This window comes from Centroberyx gerrardi, chromosome 14 (genome assembly GCF_048128805.1).
Source record: "Centroberyx gerrardi isolate f3 chromosome 14, fCenGer3.hap1.cur.20231027, whole genome shotgun sequence".
Classification (NCBI taxonomy): domain Eukaryota; kingdom Metazoa; phylum Chordata; class Actinopteri; order Beryciformes; family Berycidae; genus Centroberyx; species Centroberyx gerrardi.
This window is the reverse complement of record NC_136010.1, coordinates 7,189,069-7,208,773: the sequence shown is the minus strand read 5'-3', so window position 1 is coordinate 7,208,773 and position 19,705 is coordinate 7,189,069. Positions and strand designations below refer to the sequence as shown.

General features: G+C 42.8%; 1 protein-coding gene across 1 annotated transcript in view; it reads right to left on the bottom strand.

Annotated features, from left to right (window-relative positions):
• The window catches only part of LOC139930447 (pleckstrin homology domain-containing family G member 4B-like), a gene marked incomplete at its 3' end in the record, with an annotated part of 40,739 nt that overhangs the window by 15,116 nt on the left and 5,918 nt on the right, over nucleotides 1–19,705 (bottom strand). The window contains exons 3-6 of the mRNA XM_078288069.1: nucleotides 1,740–1,798; nucleotides 1,155–1,352; nucleotides 432–814; nucleotides 123–251 (exon numbers count right to left, since the gene is read on the bottom strand). Coding sequence (XP_078144195.1) covers nucleotides 123–251; nucleotides 432–814; nucleotides 1,155–1,352; nucleotides 1,740–1,798 — 769 coding nt within the window. The remainder of the gene's footprint in view (nucleotides 1–122; nucleotides 252–431; nucleotides 815–1,154; nucleotides 1,353–1,739; nucleotides 1,799–19,705) is intronic.

The following is a 19,705-nucleotide window of genomic DNA, read 5'->3' as shown; positions in this document are numbered from 1 at the left end:
AACCTGTGCTCGGACTTTTAGCTGTATATATACCTGTCCCAGTACAGCGGCTGTCCCAAGTATTAGGGGACACCCAGCCTATAGGCTTAGGCTCAGGCTCAGTCTCATTCACTTTAACCGGCCTAGATGAAGCAGCAGTGCTAGTATCCACCAGGCGGAGCGACACAGCGATGCCGTGCTTCGCCGGACATATCCTGGTCTCCACAGAGAACGCAGAGGGATGAGCAGAAGACTTCGAAGCTGAATTCTGTCTGGTCAGAGAAGATTGTGTTGATGCAGATTCCCTTGGAGGAGAAAGAGGAAGTGGAAGATTTGAAGGAGAATTCAGAGCAGCAGCAGTAGGAAAATCAGGAAGAGGAGGAGGAAGAGGAAGAGGAGGTGATAAAAGAGGATATGAAGGAGGAACAGAGGCCATACTATTCCCAGCAAACTGTGGCACGTCCACAAACTCAGGCACGGCCACCCGTTCCCATGGTAACCTCACCACACCCTGCTCGGTGGCGAGCAGGCATTGGCTGAGAGGGGTTGCATGGCGGCCCTGGTTGATCTCCTCTAGCCAATCACAGCTGAATATGCAAGGATAGGAAGTTTCAGGGATGGGGGTCTCCTCGACTACTTCCACCCTAAGCCCCTCCTCTTCCAGGAGGCTGCAGACCACAATGCGAGCTGATTGGTCACAGAACGGCGCCACCTGGAGGTAAAAGTCACCAGGCTGAAGTATCAGGGGGTTGATGGGAGCGAGGTGGATGACGACTTGGTCACGCAAACACAGAGGCCAGCCTTCACAGTGGAAGACTACATCTGAGTACTGGGCCTAAAGTGGAACAGGGACAGGACAGGGTTTCATTAGAAATATGATAAAAATGTATTTAATACAGCTTTGTTCCATATATGGTGTCGTTGCTGTCAGGTGAAAACCGTGTATCTCCAAAATGTCAACTGTTCAGGAACTAAGAAAAATAGCCTTGTTTTCAGCTTGACCACCATGACTTTTAGAGTTTATCCAGTGGGGTTTTGAGAAAGTTTACTAAACCCAAGATGCAGTAAACTTTTCTCAACCCATAGAGGAACCTGGAATCTTTAAATTTAAGTGAAAACAACAATATGCAAATGTAGTGTGAGTTCGACTGAAACTGTACAAGACGGCGGCTTACACATGCAGCCTGCTGCACACTGTCTAGGATGTGCTTGGCTGGAACCAGGAAGTCCAGCAGGCACCGGAGGGCGTCTCCTTGGTAACGGCTGTCGATGATTTGGAAGAGCTGGCTGAGAACAGTGGGGGCGGTGGCCTCGAAGGGCGGGTAGAGGGCCGACAGCAGCTTCTGGATCGAGCCCTCCAGAGAATCAGGGTTCTGAAAACACAAAGGAGAAAGAAAACAGGATTTAGAAAAGTGTTCTTCCTTTATGCCTTCCCTCTAACTCACCACTGATAACATCCCCACCGTACCTACTACATTGTGGGCAGGCCATGTACTGTGTTTGATTTGCACATGCGCACTACTTGTCATTTAAGCCAGTCAGAGTAGGTGAAAGCAGGATTACATGGTGTTTGTTTTCACTAGTCAGTAACTTCTCTGTCTCTTTATGTTTATGTCTCTAATATTATTCCTTCACCTCGAACTGGCTGAGGCCTCAGACCTTTGGGCATCCAGAGGCCACATTAGCAACTACTGGTTTAGACCATGAAGTACTGTGGCACATCCACAACCTCAGGCCTGGCCACCCGTTTCACACCTCACCACACCCCGCTCAGTGGTGAGCAGACAGGCTGAGAGCGGTCCCACGGCCCCTGGCTGATCTCTCAGAAATTAATATGCACACAAACGTGCACAGAATTAAAGGTGCAATAATTAAGACTTTTACTGTCCCACAAAATAACCATATTATATCTGTGGAGTTTCGCAAGACATTTCGTTCTCAAGCAAAAAAAAGAGCATGACCAAGCATTATTATTATTACAGTAGTTTTCATTGTGATATAATATCTATTAACAAGATGTTTCTGTTGAATCTCTGCTTTAATTAGCTAGCTTACTGGTCTATAATGTGACTTTACAGGCCACCGTAAGCAGTGCCAGAAACCTGTCGATGCTGCTGCAACTCCTTGGTCACTGAGAAAGGTCAATAAAAGAGATAAAAGAGAGAGTCATAGATTATTTAATGCCCCTTTAATGAAATGCTACCATAGTCTTGTGGAACAAACAGGAAGCCTGAAATCAAAACACTTTCATCCCACTGCTCTCTCACTGTAAACTACACAGGTCTTGTCCTCAACCTCATGACCCGCTGAGAGAATAGCTAAACAAACGCAAACACTCTGCTCACCATTAAACATAAAGCCAGTCAGCCTGACAGCAAACATCCAAGTAAACAGAGTGTGTGGTGGCTGGTCTCAAGGCTAGCTAGGCTCCTGCTGGTTTATGGTTTCACATTCCCTTTGACCTGAACTCGCGGCCCGCCACCCACTTTTAGGCCCTGCTTTATTTAGCCCGGCAAAGGCCACGGCAGCAGACCTGGGGGTTAATGTATGCACGCGCATGGCTGAGGCTCTGCGGTGGAGATATACGGCAGGAAGAGTGAATGTAGGGTCGGAGCATGAATGAGGCGGCCTTGGTTCAGGTATGTGTTCAATGTCGATTTATGAGAACAGAACTGTGTCAGCGTACCCGGAAAGAAACACCAACGCTACATGTAACTCTTTCTCAGTTTAAAGTCTTCCTGTCCTGGGACTAATAATTATTTTAGATGAATCTAGATGAAGACAACAGCAGGAAAACATAGGAAAATTATGTCAGTTACTGTCATCATTACGGACCAACTAAGGTAAATTTCCATGTTACATCATATTCCAGGAATTTTTATCGACATTCTCATTGAGATTATTTTGAATGAATCATTCCTCAGAACTCGATGGTTCCCAGCTGTAGAGATGAAGAAGGACATGCAGGGATGTCGGAAAAAGGGAGAAGGGTGTATCAGGGTGTGATGATGAATTATGTCTCCTCAGACAATCATTGGCTCACTGCCTCTCCAACTGTGCTGTCTGTTTTGCATCTGTTTCTCCGCACCTTTCAGAGGAAAAAATGCAGTCCTTTTTTGTCTTTGGAAGAGCCTCAAGATTTGCAGGATCTGTTCTACAGTATAAAACATTTTTCTTTCTTATTCAGCATATTCTGTCCCTGTGTCTTTGTTGTCTCTCTGCATCTGTCTCTGCCTGTAATCCCTTTTTCTCCCCAGCTACATTTCTCATCCCCGTGCTCTCTGTCTCATCCCCTTACATTACCGTCTAAAGTTTAAACACTTGACTCTGGGCCAGTTCGCGGCCCCCACAGTTCCAGAAACTTCACTGTGACTCAGAGCCTTCCGGTCAGTCCTGCCACACCTCACTGGGACGCAGCACAGCGGTGATCATGATAATGAGGAGGAGGAGGAGGAGGAGGGGGGGGGGGGGGGGGAAGGTGATGATAGCAGCGGCGGTGGTGGTGTTTGTCGAAATGATGAGGGAGAGAAGGAGACAGAGACGCACAGGAGGAGGACGACGACGATGGTCGGCTCATAAGCCTTTTGAAACCACATTTTGAAACCACATTATGCAAGCACATTCAGTTCACAGCTCATGAATTCTGGATTAAAGTTTCGCTCACCCGGGAGACAATAACCACCTGCTTCATCAACTCTTAAATAACGTCAGCGACAGGCAGGTTGTGTTGTGTTCTCAGTTGTCGGTGTGGGGAGGTCGAGGGTCGGGCCGCAGCTCAGAAATTCCAAGAATTTAAATGACTGTGACCTTAAGAAGCCAAATAAATAGTAATGTTGGGTTGGGTCCTCCGGCAGTGGAGATACACGCTAAACGAATAAATATGCAAAGGCTAGGAAAGCGAGGCAAGTTTGGGGCGCACAAGAAGAGAGTGAAATTTAATCTTCCATGTAGCAGAAGGGCATTAACATGGCTGGTGATGTGAGTCAGCATGGCTATGTACGTTGCAAGGATGTGTGTGTGTGTGTGCGCGTGCTTTTTAATGTGTGTTTATCTGTGTGTGCATCTTCAGTATGTAGTGTATGAGTGTGTCTGTCTCTCTGCCCAGAATACGCAGGCTGACATTCTGCTGCAGTGGATTCACACGGCTGTATATAAACACACAGATCTCTCTCACTCAGCCACTGAAATAAATGACTACGCTCACATTACTGTAGATAGGATGTCCCACTGCGGGAGCCGAGGACAGTTTAAATGTCTCTGTCCAATATCATTACCAAACAGAAATAGGCGCCGCGCATTCCAGATCTCAAGCAGGTTCCTGCCTGGACAAGAAGAAAATATATAATGAAAAAAGAAGAGCGTGGATGTTTACTTTTTAAAGCCTTCATGGTGGATATGTATCCCCTAACACCACAAACGGATGTTTTGAGCCATGATATTCCATGGTATGTTTTCATCTGTCTTATTCTGTGCCAATAATCATTACTTCAAGTCAGCGATGGAAACTACTAGCCTTTTAGCCCATGTTTCTTATTTTTCAACTGAGGCTGATCTTTCACACTTGCCCCACTAGTCCACTAGTGATGGTAATAGATGTAGACAAACCATTTCCCTGGGAAGATGAAAACATTTACAGTGTCATTTTAAGAGAGAAACCTAATCAAGAAATCCTTGTTCATTAAGAGTTTAGAAGGGAAGGAAGTAGGAAAGTCGATAAACTGGAAAAAATGTCTTGATGCAGCTGTAATCAGCAGAGATATTTGGTTTGAGATCACTGCTACTGTACACTCATTTTGAGCACAGCCATTCAAATTTATGTCTCTACTTCTCATCATTTATCTACTAAACTACTTCCCTTCAGTTTGTGACCAAGCGTCCAGTGGAGCATCCTCACAAATATTCAATTTCCTTAATGTTTTGTATACAAAATGCCTGAGAAATTATGCGGAGTACAATAACCGCAACTGATGCGATTTGGCTAAACATCAAAGCCTCGGAAGACACTGATACAGCTTCAAAATAAGCATGAAAAGAATCCATTTCCTGTGTTTATGTCTGTGGTTTTTCATCTTAAGTAAACTGATTCCATTCAGGATTAGAAAAATCTCGTCAAAATGGTTTGCGTCCAGCCCACACAAATACCAACAAAGAAGAGCTTCTTACAGGAGGGATGCAACCAGAGCTCATCCATATTACTCCACTATTTATAATTCTGCCAGGATTTGAAAATGATTTATTCATAACACATCTATGAATCAGTGGTTGAAGTTCATTGCTCAGGTCATATGATCATCATGTCTGTCAGGTAAAATCCTTGTATCTCCCAAATGTCAACTTTTCAGAAACATGTACAGAAAGAAAAAAAGCCTTGTTTGTAGCTTGATGATAATGCATCTTTGAGTTTTCCAGTGGGTTTTGAAGGAGTCTCATAATCCCAAGAGATCAGAAAGTTTTCTCAACAATTACATCGTCGCTGTCGGGTGAAAACCTCTTAACTCCAATTTTTGTGATTTTCATATTTTAACTTGATGGATTACATGCTCCTCTACAGATTGAGGAAATCATACAACCATTGGGCTTATGAAACCTCTTCAAAACCAATTAGATGAACTCAAAAATGCATGGCCATCAAGTTAAAAACAAGGCTGTTCCTCTTAGTTGCTGAAAAGTGGACATTTTGGAGATACAAGGTTTTCACCCAACACCCAACAGCGATATGTAATCCTTCAATTTGACATGAAACATGAAAATCAACCAAATTTGAGTTACGAGATTTTCACACAACAAGGTAAGGGTACATGACCAGGTGACCGTCACAGTGACTTTTTTTTTTTTTTTATTAAACTAAATTTAATGTATATATTTTATTCTACCAAACAATTTCTTCCTATCAATCTCCACCTTGTATATTTTACTATTCTTGTACACTGCTTGTCTATTCTTCATTCATTCCTATACAGCACTCCTTTTCAGCACTCCTATTCTCCTATTTGAAGATACTTTGCATAAGGCATCTGAACCCAAGTGGTGGTATTCCTTAAACATATATATGTATGAATAATGTGGATAGGACCAACAGGCAGCAGGATGGTGTAGTGAGACTTGAATTCTTACCAGCTGACCCTGACCTCTGACCTCTGACCTCCCTGTGGGGGAGGGAATGCAAAAGGAGAATTCCCCTACACCAATCAATAAGATATCACATTATTATTATTATTGGCCAGTTTACATGATTTATAGTAGACAATACGCTCACTAGAGGGACTTGCTTCTATAGCCAACTTTTTCTTGGTGCAGGTTCCAAGGAAAACTCTGTAAGCACGGACCGCACTCAGGACAATTCTGTTTAATACTTCAATATTTATTTTACAAGGAACAGCAAGAAACAGCCAGGCATTTCGGCTCTGCTGCCTTCTTCAGTGGCCGTGTCTCAAACAAACAAATCCAGGACCAGAGAAATTTTATTCAGCAATCTTTCTACATTAGCATTCTTTATCTTAGGAGTCTCATTAAGACCCAAACTCAAATGTACGGTCCCATGCATGCAATTTTTCTGACTGCTTCTATCCATTCAGAGAAAAGTGTATGAGCACATACATGTTTTGCATTGGTGGCCCCTGTAGAAACTGAACCCCTCATCCTAGCAGTGTTGCCAAGCTCTACACATTGATTTATTCAGGACCTCAAAAAAAAAAACATTTTCCAATTAAGCCAAACATTTTCCATCTGTGCTCATCTTTATGGCAGGGAAGACTCTGCTCTAGCTTCTCCCCTGGATATGTTTTGGCCTGCTGTTGTATGTAAGCCATTCACTGAAAATGACAACTTTTTGAATGACAATGGCTCTCACATCACGTGGCATAACAGGAAATAATAAGAGTGGAAGAGTGGGGACACGGCTATCTTAGCTATTTGGCAATCTGGAGGTTAATTCAATTGTGTAGTAAACAGATTAGCACTGACGTAGCGACAAACCACAGAACAATCAATAGAGCATAGCAGTGCCTCACACCACGCATTATAAGATATTTCTGGTGATAGAGATTCTCCCGAGTTAGACACATGCCTATAGCAGTTAAGATTCTTCAATGGTGAGGGAGCACCATGTCACCTCAAAACTATTCTTCAAGTTTTTACAGCACAACACTTTCCATGTGTAAATCTGTCAGTAGCCAACATGGTGAAAATTCTTTATTAAAGGAGTAGTAACTGTTTATAAGCATCATGAAGATGCTTTATCTTTATTAATATTAATTCATATCCTCTATTATCTTTATCTTCACTAAACAAAATCTTGACAATATGACCAAGCCTGATTAAACTGGAGGAAAGTGTGCTTGATTTATTCTCATCAGAGAAATCAACAGCTTTCTAGAGGAATCTGAGCAGACAAAGTCGACTTTAAAAATAGCTTCTGTCCAGCTAACATGGCTGTATAATGACGGCACTATAATATTACATAATGAAAGGAGAAATCAACTGTACAGGACACCGAAAGGAAATTAGGCCAATTAGGCTCACAGTATCCAGAAAATCCTTTATGAATCAAAAAGGAAATTACTACTACAAACCCAACTGCAGTTTTATACTTTGGAACCAGTCCTTCAGGATGTTTAGTGCTAGTTGATTGGATTGTTACAGCCTGATATGACAGCCCAAAAGGAGATTTTAAGATTCATATGCCAAAGTCATATTAGATGTTTTTGGGTTGTACAAAAAAACATCCGTTATTTTTGGGGGGATTTTTCTGAGTGTGAATAATTCATCATTCCATGCTATTTACAGCCAGAACCTTGGAAATCTGCAGCAGGCAAGAAGAAAAAAGGTACAAAAACTCTATTTTTTGCCACCGGGGATTTACTTTTTTTGAGTAAAAGGCTGCACCTAATAGATATGGCGCCGTACCTTTTAGTCTAAAAGCTCTACCTTTAGACTAAAAGGTACAATGCCAGTCACAAAAGTTTTTTGTTTTTTTCTGAGTGCAACATTTCTTGATTGTCTACCTCTGAATGCACGGTGACGCCCGGGCATGGGCACACGCCAAATTACACTGGGGTTGGCTATAAACACAGGCTGAGTAGATCTACTGTACATGACCGCTCAGGCACCCAGTCTGCCAGACGGTATATTTAGTAGCTTCAGAGGGATCAGCAAATCAGAGCTCGCGGCAGGAAAACACTAATCATGATGGCCTTTATCAGCAGAAGGGTTTGAAGGTGGCTGTAAAGTAGCAGCCAAGAGGCAGCCAGAGGCCTGTGTTTATGTCATTAAAAACACGTCAGAGAGTTATGAGGGAAGCGAGCATTTAAACATGTCTTTAAACACATCATGAGCGTGTTGACGTGTCTGCACTGCGTGTGTGAGGCGTGTTATTATATCAAAGTGTGGATTAGCTTTCACTAGCTTACTCATCTCGTCTGTAATTAGCCCACAGCTGCGCTTAATGTAACTCACACCGGCAGATTTCATAACAAACAACCAGAAATTATCACTTAGATACAGTGAAAACAGATGAAAACACTTTCAGCATCGACTGCATGGGATGAACTGCATCCTGTACAGTCAATCCTATGAATCTAAATACATGAAATCAAATCTTGTAAATTACGTTAAACACGTAGAATTGAATCCTAAAATTATGCTGGCACACATATTGAGTCAATGTATTATTACACTAATTGTTATTAATTATTAATTATTAATTATTAATTATAAGGCTTCACCTGAGGTTTTGGTGAAGTTATTCATATGGTGTATTTCTGCAAACAGGTCTTTATAAATGGCTGAAGTTGACATTTTAGCAATATTTATTTAAATGGGTGACAAAAGGCAAATTACAGTAAAAAGATTGTATTACAAAACCTTTAATGCTCAATATCTCAAAACTACACTGCAAAATCACCAGTATTAATTTAGCTCAGAGTGTGAAAATCAACAAAGTGGACAAACAACTCTCCAGTCAATACTTGTCAACTCCAAATAAATGTCAGTGTTAGTTAAACTGGAAAATTTGCTGTGTACTTCGAATGCAGATGGCACCTAATTCCAAGCTCATGTAATGTACATGAATGGGCTTCAGGTAAACGCAAGGCGATGATTTGTAGTTTGGCAAACAGAGCTTGTTGAGCTGCCTGTTGTGTATTTCCATTGAATCACGGGGAGAGAACAAGACGTCTTTCTGCTGAAGGAAAAAAGATGCTCTGTCTAACCTGGTCAACACAGGAACAAACTCCCAAACATTGAGGTCACTCCCAAAACAGGAATAGTTCAGGTTTAAAGGTTAATGGATTCTGGTTTCAACGACATGGCAAATATGCAGGAAGCAGGGCGGGAAAAAATCACAGCGGTGCGCATACAGTGCCCTGCCAAGTCAAACCTACGGGAGCGCTAGGCGGGCTTTTTAAAATTCAGCCAGCCTCTGAAACCCGACAGAACATCCTCCCAGCCGGTGCCAAACAAAATCAACATTATGTACGAGCGAGGCACACCCTTCTCCGGGAGCGGGTAGGTGTTGAAACGCATAAAAAACACATTCATTCAGGAGTTTTCGCATCAGGATACGCAGTCGGAGAAGAATGTGTTGAACTCTGCAACTTTCTGAGCCTCGTCTCGAGTTTTTAGGCGTACCAACCATCACCCTGATACTCTATTAGGATGTTTCCTTCATATCATATCCATTCTAACTCTTAGGTTATGGACAAGTCGGGGTACAGCAAGGAGGCAGATACAGTGGCTGGTTTGTGAAATCCGTCTGAACGCCCAGTAACCTGAAACCCCTCACCTTGAGTCAAAACACTCCAGCGGTGAGCAGGCGGCGTCTGCTATGGCAGCTATGTTGTATGTAGCACACTGTCAGAGCACATGCATGTTCTGACATAAAAAGGCTGCTTGTCAAGACATAATAAATAAAAGACTCTGCGGTACTATTTATACGGAGAGGGTGCTGAAACTGTCATGTCTTCTGTGTACTACGTGCCTCAAAAAAAAAGGAAATTCTGTGTAAATCATATCAGAAATAGCAGAATACGGCATGGCACATATTGTAAGATGTTATTCAAGTCACCCCTCTAAAGTAGGAGTAACACATAAAAGCACATTTTCCTCCTATGCAAGCTCTCAGACCGGCATACCACAGGGAGAATCACACCAAAACTATTATGAAACGAATGCCAGGAACCTGAAACCCCGCAGGACACCCAACACACTCACACCGACATGTGAAAGTAGGCTGCTGCTCGTATATAAATTCAAGCTCAGAATCTGACAGAAGTATGCCAAAAACTGCACATTTTTGCACAAATCAACTCAATGCCAAGTGCTTTAACCTGCTTCAACACACAGGTTAGTAACAGATCTGCACGTGTCAGAGTAGAGGAGAAGATACAGAAGATACAACACTCTCAATTAAAAAGTTAAATGTTCAGCTGTAAGGATAGATTTGAGGTTCAAATACAGCTTAGGGATGACAGCTTTTGAAATAACTGCAAACAAAACAGACAATCCTGGATCCTGGCAACAGGATGGAAGTCAGGAATAAAAGTGTCTCGCAGTGTCACATTACCATCTTCCTTTCTGTGTGTTGCCATTCCCATTCATCACGACGGTGGTGGCGATTTCTGAAATAATCCAAAAGGAATAACAACAGAGTGCAGAGTGACCGGCTGTGTGAAGAGGCTGGCGGACCGCAGGAAAATCCATTCTGCTCAGGCAGTCTCTCACAGCGGAGTGAGAGAGGACAGCTCTAAGCCTGCTGGATGAGAGTCCTTGGCAGAGTCTCACTGGTCTGCAGTTTCTCTTGCTCTCTCTCTCTCTCTTTCTTTCTCTCTCTCTCTCTCCTCTCTCTGGTTTCTGTCTCTGTCTCTCTCTGTGTTTGCTCTCTCTCTCCCTCTCTCTCTCTCTCTCTCTCTCTCTCTCTCTCTCTCTCTCTCTCACGCGCAGCACCGCGCTATGTTTGTCTGAGAGGGGCAGCGTGACCCAACATGAGGAGAGGTGAGAGAGAGGGAGAGAGAGAGAGAGAGAGAGGGAGAGGGAGAGAGAGAGAAGGAGAGAGAGAGTGAGAGAGAGAGAGAGAGAGAGAGAGAGAGAGAGGGAGAAGGAGAGAGAGAGAGAGAGAGAGAGAGTGAGAGAGAGAGAGAGGGAGAGGGAGAAGGAGAGAGAGAGAGAGTGAGAGAGAGAGAGGGAGAGAGGGAGAGGGAGAAGGAGAGAGAGAGTGAGAGAGAGAGAGAGAGAGAGAGAGGGAGAGGGAGAGAGGGAGAGGGAGAGGGAGAAGGAGAGAGAGAGAGAGAGAGAGAGAGAGGGAGAGAGAGAGAGGGAGAGAGAGAGAGAGAGAGAGAGGAGAGAGGGAGAAGGAGAGAGGAGGTGACGAGGAGAAATTGAGAGAGAAACAAACCTTGCAGTAAATGCAGATAATGACAAAATCTATTTCCATTTTTTCCCCCCCTGTAGCATCTTTCACACTATGCACACATTCTTTCTCTCTGTCTCTCTCTCTGTTTCTCTTTCTCTGGCACACACACACACACACACACACACACACAAGCTCAATAACATAGCCATAATTAACCTGATGCCATTGTGGAATAGGATCTGCGACGCTGACAAGGCATTGCCAACCAAAACAAAACGATACATCAGTTCAGAGAATGAGTGTGCGTGTGTGTGTGTGTGTGTGTGTGTGTGTGTGTGTGTGTGTGTGTGTGTAGAGGGGGAGAGGGAGGCTGGAGAGATGAGGGGGGAGTGGTTGTGACTGTGTACAAACTTTAATTTTCTTTCCATTACATATTGTAAAACTGCAGTAATAAGAAGAATGTGTGTTGTCTTTGAACGTTGTCTTGTCAATAAATATAAAGTTTTTTTAAAATAAAACAAAATGATACATTATGGCAGCTATTTGGACAGTCGGTTGGAGTGGAAGTGTTCACATCCATTTACATTGTTATTGGAATTATCTGTTTAGATCTACATATCTTTAGTGTCCTAAAAATCTAAAAAACAAACATCACCTTTTCAGTCAATTTCCCCATTGATACACTGTATTTTATCAATCCTTTGGCTTGGTACCAGGGTCATGGGACATTTTCTGCATGTGGGAGACAATGTTAGCTGTCAGTTACAGGAAATAATAGAAATTGGAGATATTGGTTTCTTCGGGACACTGATACTCTCTCCCATGGGCCAGAGAGCGCTGTCATGCCTGCTCCATTATCAGACCACACTGTTAGGAGGCTGTAAATATACACATACAGTCCCTGCTGTTAATGTCCATGTACTGAGATGGAGATAAACTCTTAAAGCACTGATTAAATAGATCAGACTTGTTTCTCTACTTCTATGGGGCAATATATTATACAAATATATTATCAAGCTTACTTATTTAGGTTAGGTATTTAGGTTAGGAATTAGGTCACCTCCAATAATTGAGGAGGAACAAAAACCACCAATTTGTTTCTGTGCACACTCATCCACATCAGAAAGTCACAAGCAGACTTCCCAGAGGGGGAACAAGCTGCTAAAATGATAAAAGCTATTATATGACACGATGTAAAATAGAGGCTCACTGCTGTCACTGTGCCAGCAAAACCACGACTGCCTCGCTCTTCCTCTCACAAGACAAATTTTGTGGATAAACTGAAGTAGAGGACCGTATGATGTGAGTAAGGAAAAGTTGATTGGTTTTATTTGAATGCGATTTTTTAAATAAAATATACAGATTTCAGCTCCAAAAGAGAGAGAGAGAGAGAGAGAGACAAGGTATATACTTGAAAAATGAATAAAAACCATCAAAGATGACACAGAAAGCCTTGGCCTTATTTCCATTGTAGTCCTTTGGTGTTCAAGAAGGAAAAAAGAGGCAGAAGGAAGAAATGTTCAGACAGTGGAGGACAGAGAAATGTCCCTCAGGCAGTACTATACAGTAGAGGTCAGCATTTACATAATCATGAATCCTATGTAAGAATATAAAGAAAACACAATTCACATTTACACTATTTACATACTGGCAAAAGAAAAAAAAAAAGTCTAAATGAAAATACAAGGACCTAAGGTAGAATGGTGAAACCAAAACTACCTAATTGCCATTTCTTCAGCTGGCTTTTGAAGAAACTCATAGTGGGTAAAGTTTTAAGATGTTTTAGTAAACTATTCCACAAGTAGAAGAAGGAGAGGAGAAGACAAGAGACGAGACGAGAAGAGAAGAGAAGAGAAGAGAAGAGGAGAGAAGAAGAGAGGAGGAGTGAACTATTCCACAAGTAGAAGAAGGAGAGGAGAAGAGAAGAGACGAGACGAGAAGAGAAGAGAAGAGAAGAAGAGAGAAGGAGAAGGAGTGAACTATTCCACAAGTAGGAGAGAAGAAGAGAGAAGACGAGAGAAGAGAGAAGACAGGAGAGAAGAGAGAAGAAGGAGGAGTGAAGAAACAAAACAGAACAGGAAAAAAAAAAATGTCCAGGCAGAAGGACAGGGGGAGACGAGAAGGTGATGCGAGGACCAGAGGAGGAGGAGGAAGAGGCGAGGACGTGAGAAGGGAAGGAAATGTGTTGAAACGGAACAGGCGGCGCTGTGGGGTGAAACATCATACTGACAGCAGCTGCTGCGAAACAGTGGCAAGAATATCTCCTCTGTATGTCCGACCTGGTCACGTCAAAGAGAGAGAGAGAGAGAGGGGGAGAGAGAGAGAGAGAGAGACAGAGTGAGGTCTCTCTCTCTCTGACCCAGACTGTGAGAGACCGAACCCATGCAGCACATTCCTCCGGAGCGTTTTCAGCACTCAGCTCAGTTCATCAAAAGGCCACAACCTGTGTGTGTGTCACTTGCATTTGCCAGTGTGTGTGTGTGTGTGTGTGTGTGTGTGTATAATGTGTACACATGCATGCTTGTGTGTTTTCTACAAGTGACGGTTATCATGATACTCCAGTAGAACAGAGAAGAGAATATCAGCTGTTCTCCGTCGCAGTTTTACCCGACGACAAAAAAAAACATATTCATCATAATTTATCTGAGAGCAGCGCGCCCTCCGCCTCGACTTCTGCGGTGGAGAACAAGCCTGAGGACAAACATGTGTGTTGGTGTTGTTGCTGTTGTACTGGAGTTATCGTCCTCTGTCCTCATGTTTCTCTCTCTCCCTCTCCCTCTCTCTCTCTCTCTCTCTCTCTCTCTCTCTCTCTCTCTCCTCCAGGCTTTGTTAATGCACTGACTCTACTGGGTGACAAGGCAAATGTGCAAATGTCACAAAGAGAGAAGGAGAGAGAGAGAAAAAGAGACAGAGAGGGAGAATGAGGGAAGGGAGGATAGGGAATGTGTGTGTGTGTGTGTGTGTGTGTGTGTGTGTGTGTGTGTGTGACAGCATGTCTGTGGTATTAGGCTTGAGCGGAGCGAGCGTGTCCTAGCCAGAGGAGAGAAGCTGTTGATTCAACTGGTCGCAGCCAAGGCCTTGTTGCCCTTGTCCTCATCTCTCTCTCTCTTTCTTTCTCTCTCTCTCTCTCTCTCTCTCTCTCTCTCTCCCTGTCTCCCTCAATCTCTTCCTCTCTTTCAGTCATACATATTATAAACAGTACATTTTATTTAAATCCCAACTCTCTGCCTCTCCCCCTTTGCTTCTTTGCCATTGTAAATAAGAATTTGCTCGTAACTGGTATGCCTGGTAAAATAAACGTTAAATAAAAAATAAATCCATAAAACGCTCTCTGTTTGTGTGTGTGTGTGTGTGTGTGTGTGTGTGTGTGTGTGTGTCCTTCAAAACTAAGTATTTACCCTACAGGAGGATGATAATCGCATAATTGCTTTCTGATATTACTGCTGTATTGTACTGTGCATTTGTTTTTCAATCAGGAGTAACAGTTATATATCTGTCAATATCCCTGTTTAAATCATATTTTTACATGCTAGCTGCAGTGCAACTGCATTGTTTAAATTGGTGGGAAAATCCGGTGGTATTAATAGATGTACTTGACTACCTGTCTGCCTGTCTGTCTGTCTGTCTTGTTGATTTCCTGTCTGCTCTTGCCAACCAGATCCGGATCAAATTGCATGTGCAAATAATTCTTAGCATTTGTTTTAAGCTCTTTGGAGGACCAGATGGGTGGGGTTTACCGGATCAGGACATGTGTCTATGGTGTCATACAAGCTGTCAGTCACAGACAATAAAAATGTTTCTGGTACTCTGGTAATTGTCTGGCACCTCAGGTAGGATAATACACACCATAAAAAGTATTTGCAAGTTGTATTTGGTTCACATATGCATCTGCCCTTCCATCTACATATCTTTACAGTACATGCCGATGGCTACATTCACAGCTCTAGACCTATAAAAACAGCCAGTAAAGCAAGCCTGCTGTTCTGAAGGTAACACTGGGCTTACTTTATATGGAAGCAGCAGTGTCAGTGTTAGACGGTGTTAGAGTGGATTTAAAGGTGTGTGTGTGTGCATGTGTGTGTGTTGGTGCATGAGTCAGTGTACTTTATTACAATAGCCTTAATGGAACGGAGTGTTTAGAAGCTGTTAATCCCAGCGGGCGATGGAAACAAACACACCTCGCGCCTCGACCTTCTATTTCTGCCTGCAGCATCCTCAGAACGTGAAGCATGTTCGGTCTCAAGCTCCGGCTTAGGCTGCTCACACCTCATTACCATTCTGCAAAGCAGTTAACATAGCTGGAGATGAATTTCCTTCAGTAAGCAGGCAGGGGTCAGAGCCGGGCTGGACGGGACTGGAGGTGGATAAGTTCACGTAATGAGTGAGCATCTGGTAGCTTTGGTGTTTCTTAAACTACTGTATGGGCTCCTTGGGATGCAGGCCGGATTCTGGTGGTAAATCTAAACAAGGGTAAATGTTTCCATGAGTCTCAAGCCAAAAGACTACAAGTGTCATTGGATCCTGGGCTGAACAATAACAAGAGCACTTGCTCTATTGTTTTTCCTTAAGGGAATACCTTGCCATTTTGACATTTATTTTGTTGTTTTTCTTTGCCAGACAAGCTCACAGCTAACTGTGCCACTTGGTTTGAGGAATGCTAACAATGCTAACAACAAGCCATTTTAAGAAAACTGGACAAGTATAGAAACCTTCCCCCCCCCCCATGTGACAAGTGTTTTCTGAAGAACAATAGCAGCTAGATTTCAAAAGTCAAGTTACTCATTCAAGTGTATATTCACATTTTTGGCATTTAGCTGATGCTCGAAAAACTTTCCAGCTAGCACATTCCAAAACGGTGACATATTCAGACTTGATGGTAATTTCATGGCTTATCAGCTGATGTTGTGGCTATTCTCTATGGTATTCATTTGTTTACCTCCATTCTCCATTTAAGTCTCACTAACATACCACATAGTAGTTACTGTACATGCTCTGATAGTTAATACCTAGTGTTACCAGTCAGTCATCAAATTACAATCTGGCGATTTAGACTAACGTCAGTCGTTCAGGTAAACTACAGATTAAGATCAATGAGCCAGCAAAAGCTGCACATCATTTCATATACTAGTGGTAAAGCATTCCTGCTGCTCTGATTTACTAACTAACCAACTAGGATAAAGATGCAGATCAAGATTGTTTTAATCTCCAAATTAAGAATGCTTGACCCTACAAATCGACCCAGGGTTGTTGTTACTACTGTACAGTAATGACATGTCATTACCTCGCTACAATTTAGTATTGTAGCGAGGCTTCGATTCTGTGTTAAGAGAGCTAACTGTATCAGTGTCAAGCCATCCAGAAAGGAAAGGATTTGAGGAGAATTTGGCTGTAGCCCAGTCTGAAAAACACTAGCCACAGCCTAGCATGCTTTCCATTTCTGACTCTTGTTTTGTCTGTTGATCTGTAATTAATGGGTCACTGGACAGTTAAACAGGCCAAAACACGTATGGTTCTCCCACTGCATAAGTGTACCGAGCCGTACCCAAACTGGTTTCTCTCTTATGATTTGTACACACAGTTCAGTATAGTACATTTATACTACAAGCATGCTAGTGAAGCACCTATACTAGTACTGGCCCACTTTCCAAGGGTGCTGACAGCTTGGCAGGAATGTCATCATTATAGTGGTGGGTGACACACATGTGACATACATAGCTGTCCAGTATCCCAGTGGGTGCTAATATTATACCATACCAGTAGTAGGCCCAGTATGGGAACAGCAGAAAAAGTCAAACAGTCAGGGACTCTGGGACTCTCGCGGACTGACCCAGGGTCTCCAGGCGGCGCGATTCCATATTTGCTTTACAGCGACAGGTCTGGGTTGAGAGAGACAAATCGACCCAGCGGGAGGAGCAGAGGGGGAGGCGTCTATTTTGGCCGTCCAACTGACTGGCCGACCCCTCGCAGCCTCCTCTTCAGCCGACCCGGCCTGTCGTAAATCACCGAGCCGTTTGGGCCGCTCAGAGCGAACTGTGAGACTGAGAAACAGCTGATGATGCATCTACAGGACTTGGATTTCTTTAAAACAAAAAGTTTGTGTGTGTGTGTGTGTGCGCAGGCTTTACTTCTGTCCATTTTGGAACTGAGCTGAGACATGAAGCCTACAGTAGCTGGAACAACAAACCAAATAGACAGTGAAGCAAGACAGGAAATGAGGGGATTTACTGGAGAGTGCCAGAGAGCGAGAGATATCTAGAGAAAGAGAGAGAGAGCCAGAGTGATAAAGAGACACTAAGAGAGACAAAGAAAGGGAAACTAGACCATAGATCGGGTCTAACAATACTCCTCGCACAGCAAAGTAGATTACTGACTAACTACTGTAACTTCTACTGAAGAAAAGTTACCAGTCTATAACCTTGACCCAACTCTGACCTGCTGGCTGTGTCTTATGGAGCTGTGTGACTCATGCAGCACATGTTCCTTAGGCTGGTTCTACTGCCATGACTCCCATATGATTCAGATGTCAACCCACGACCTTCAATGTCAGTAGGCAGAAGGCCTGGAGAATAAGGCGTTCATCACATCGTCGACAAACTGCAGCAAAAGCGAAGTTTGGACATTTTCTTTCTATACTGTTCACCGTGGTTTCAGAGAGTAAACAACGCTTCTGTGGGTTCTACCTCTACATTTCACCTAGCTTTTCTCGATTGAGTTTGATCACTTTGACTTGAAAAACTATTTAGCAAAACTGCCATTATGATTAGTGGTTTTGGTTGACATTTCTCGACTTCTTTTTTAAAGGTGAGGAATGATGAGGCAGCAAACGTTACTTGAAACTATGCTTCAGAATTTTATTTTTTTATTCTATCATGCTTGAATTTTAATCCTTTTCTTTGAGAAATTTAGCTTTTATAAACATTTGAGGAGATGTATCTGGCCAGTGTTATTAGGCACAAATACTCAATGGACATTTTTCCCTCTAGGTGGTGACTACAACAAGTTTGTCGTCCATTTTGGGAAGAAATAACAGCCGCCTGGATAGAGTCCTGATTGAAGCGGATTGACTTTCGCTTTACTGTGTCGGGCAGATTTCTTGCTCAAGATGAAAAATTTCAAATCGAGCGGAACACCTTTTCTCCTCAAAAGTTGCGCCCATTTCACTCACCCATTCACCTCCTTCTATTTACTTTACATGCATCAGCGCCATCTAAATCATTGTCTGAACATAGGATAAAACTCTACCCCTTGAAATTGCAGAGGGGAAATGCAATGTGCATAAAGCATGTCAGGTTCCTGGTTTGAGTCAGTCAACCCTTCCTGCCCGTCCCACAATGCAACAGGCACACAAGTATGCCTGGCTAAGTTGCCTTTTCCTGACCCAGAATGCATGGTGCTTGTTACCTTGAATGATCGGTTAAATGTACTGAATTGTCTGTTCTATCCAGTCAAATCACTCAAATGCAATTGTATTCAACTGTCATTAAACTGAATTGAATTCACATGTATAGATGTTGATTGAAGTGATATTTAAGAAACAACGTTTTCAAACATAAATACATACGTGGTTGAATATTGAACCCAGATCCTTTCAAATACTGTGGATATCAAGCTGTCAATTATAGACTGTGACTGCTGGTGGTCTGCCCTGCACAACTTTCCCATGCTCCCTTCAGTCTAGACGAGAACACACACACACACACACACACACACACACACACACACACACCTAAAGGGTATAATTTCTCTCTGGGATCTGTTCAAAGATCAGGAATAGCCTAAAAACCTCAAAATATGGGTTCTTAAACTTTCTCAGCTGTAAGTAAACTGGGTAAATTTCACCTCACTCTGGGGGCCGACGCTTATTAAAGAGGAAATCCACCCAAATTGATGTTAAGGTTGCTTTTGTGGAGAAATGTAGGCATTCTTCTAAAATTCCCCAAGATTTCTTGAGGTCATTTTTTTGAGTCATGACCTCTCAGGGACCAAAAAAAAATACATCCTATGACATTAAATCGCCTGAGAGAAAAGTTCACAGTCAGCAATTTCCCTGCATCTATATAAATATACGTACTTATTTAAAGAATAAAACCTATGAAAAACGTTGGTATTTAACACAAGAATTGGAACATAAAAGTTTCTCATACAACAGGAAAATCTGGATTTTTTTTACTTTTTTTGCAGAAAATGTCATATTTTGCAGAATAAAAGCCTAAAAGCCACTTCAGCAGAATCCCCCTGTTAAAACACAGCAGACAGGTGATGCTGACTGACCAGAAATAGGCTGAGAAACACTGAGGGAGAAAAGCAGGGTGGTAAAGCTGGACAGGCCGGGGCAAAACCTTTACAACAGGCCCGAGAACAGCATCTAGAGGCTGACGA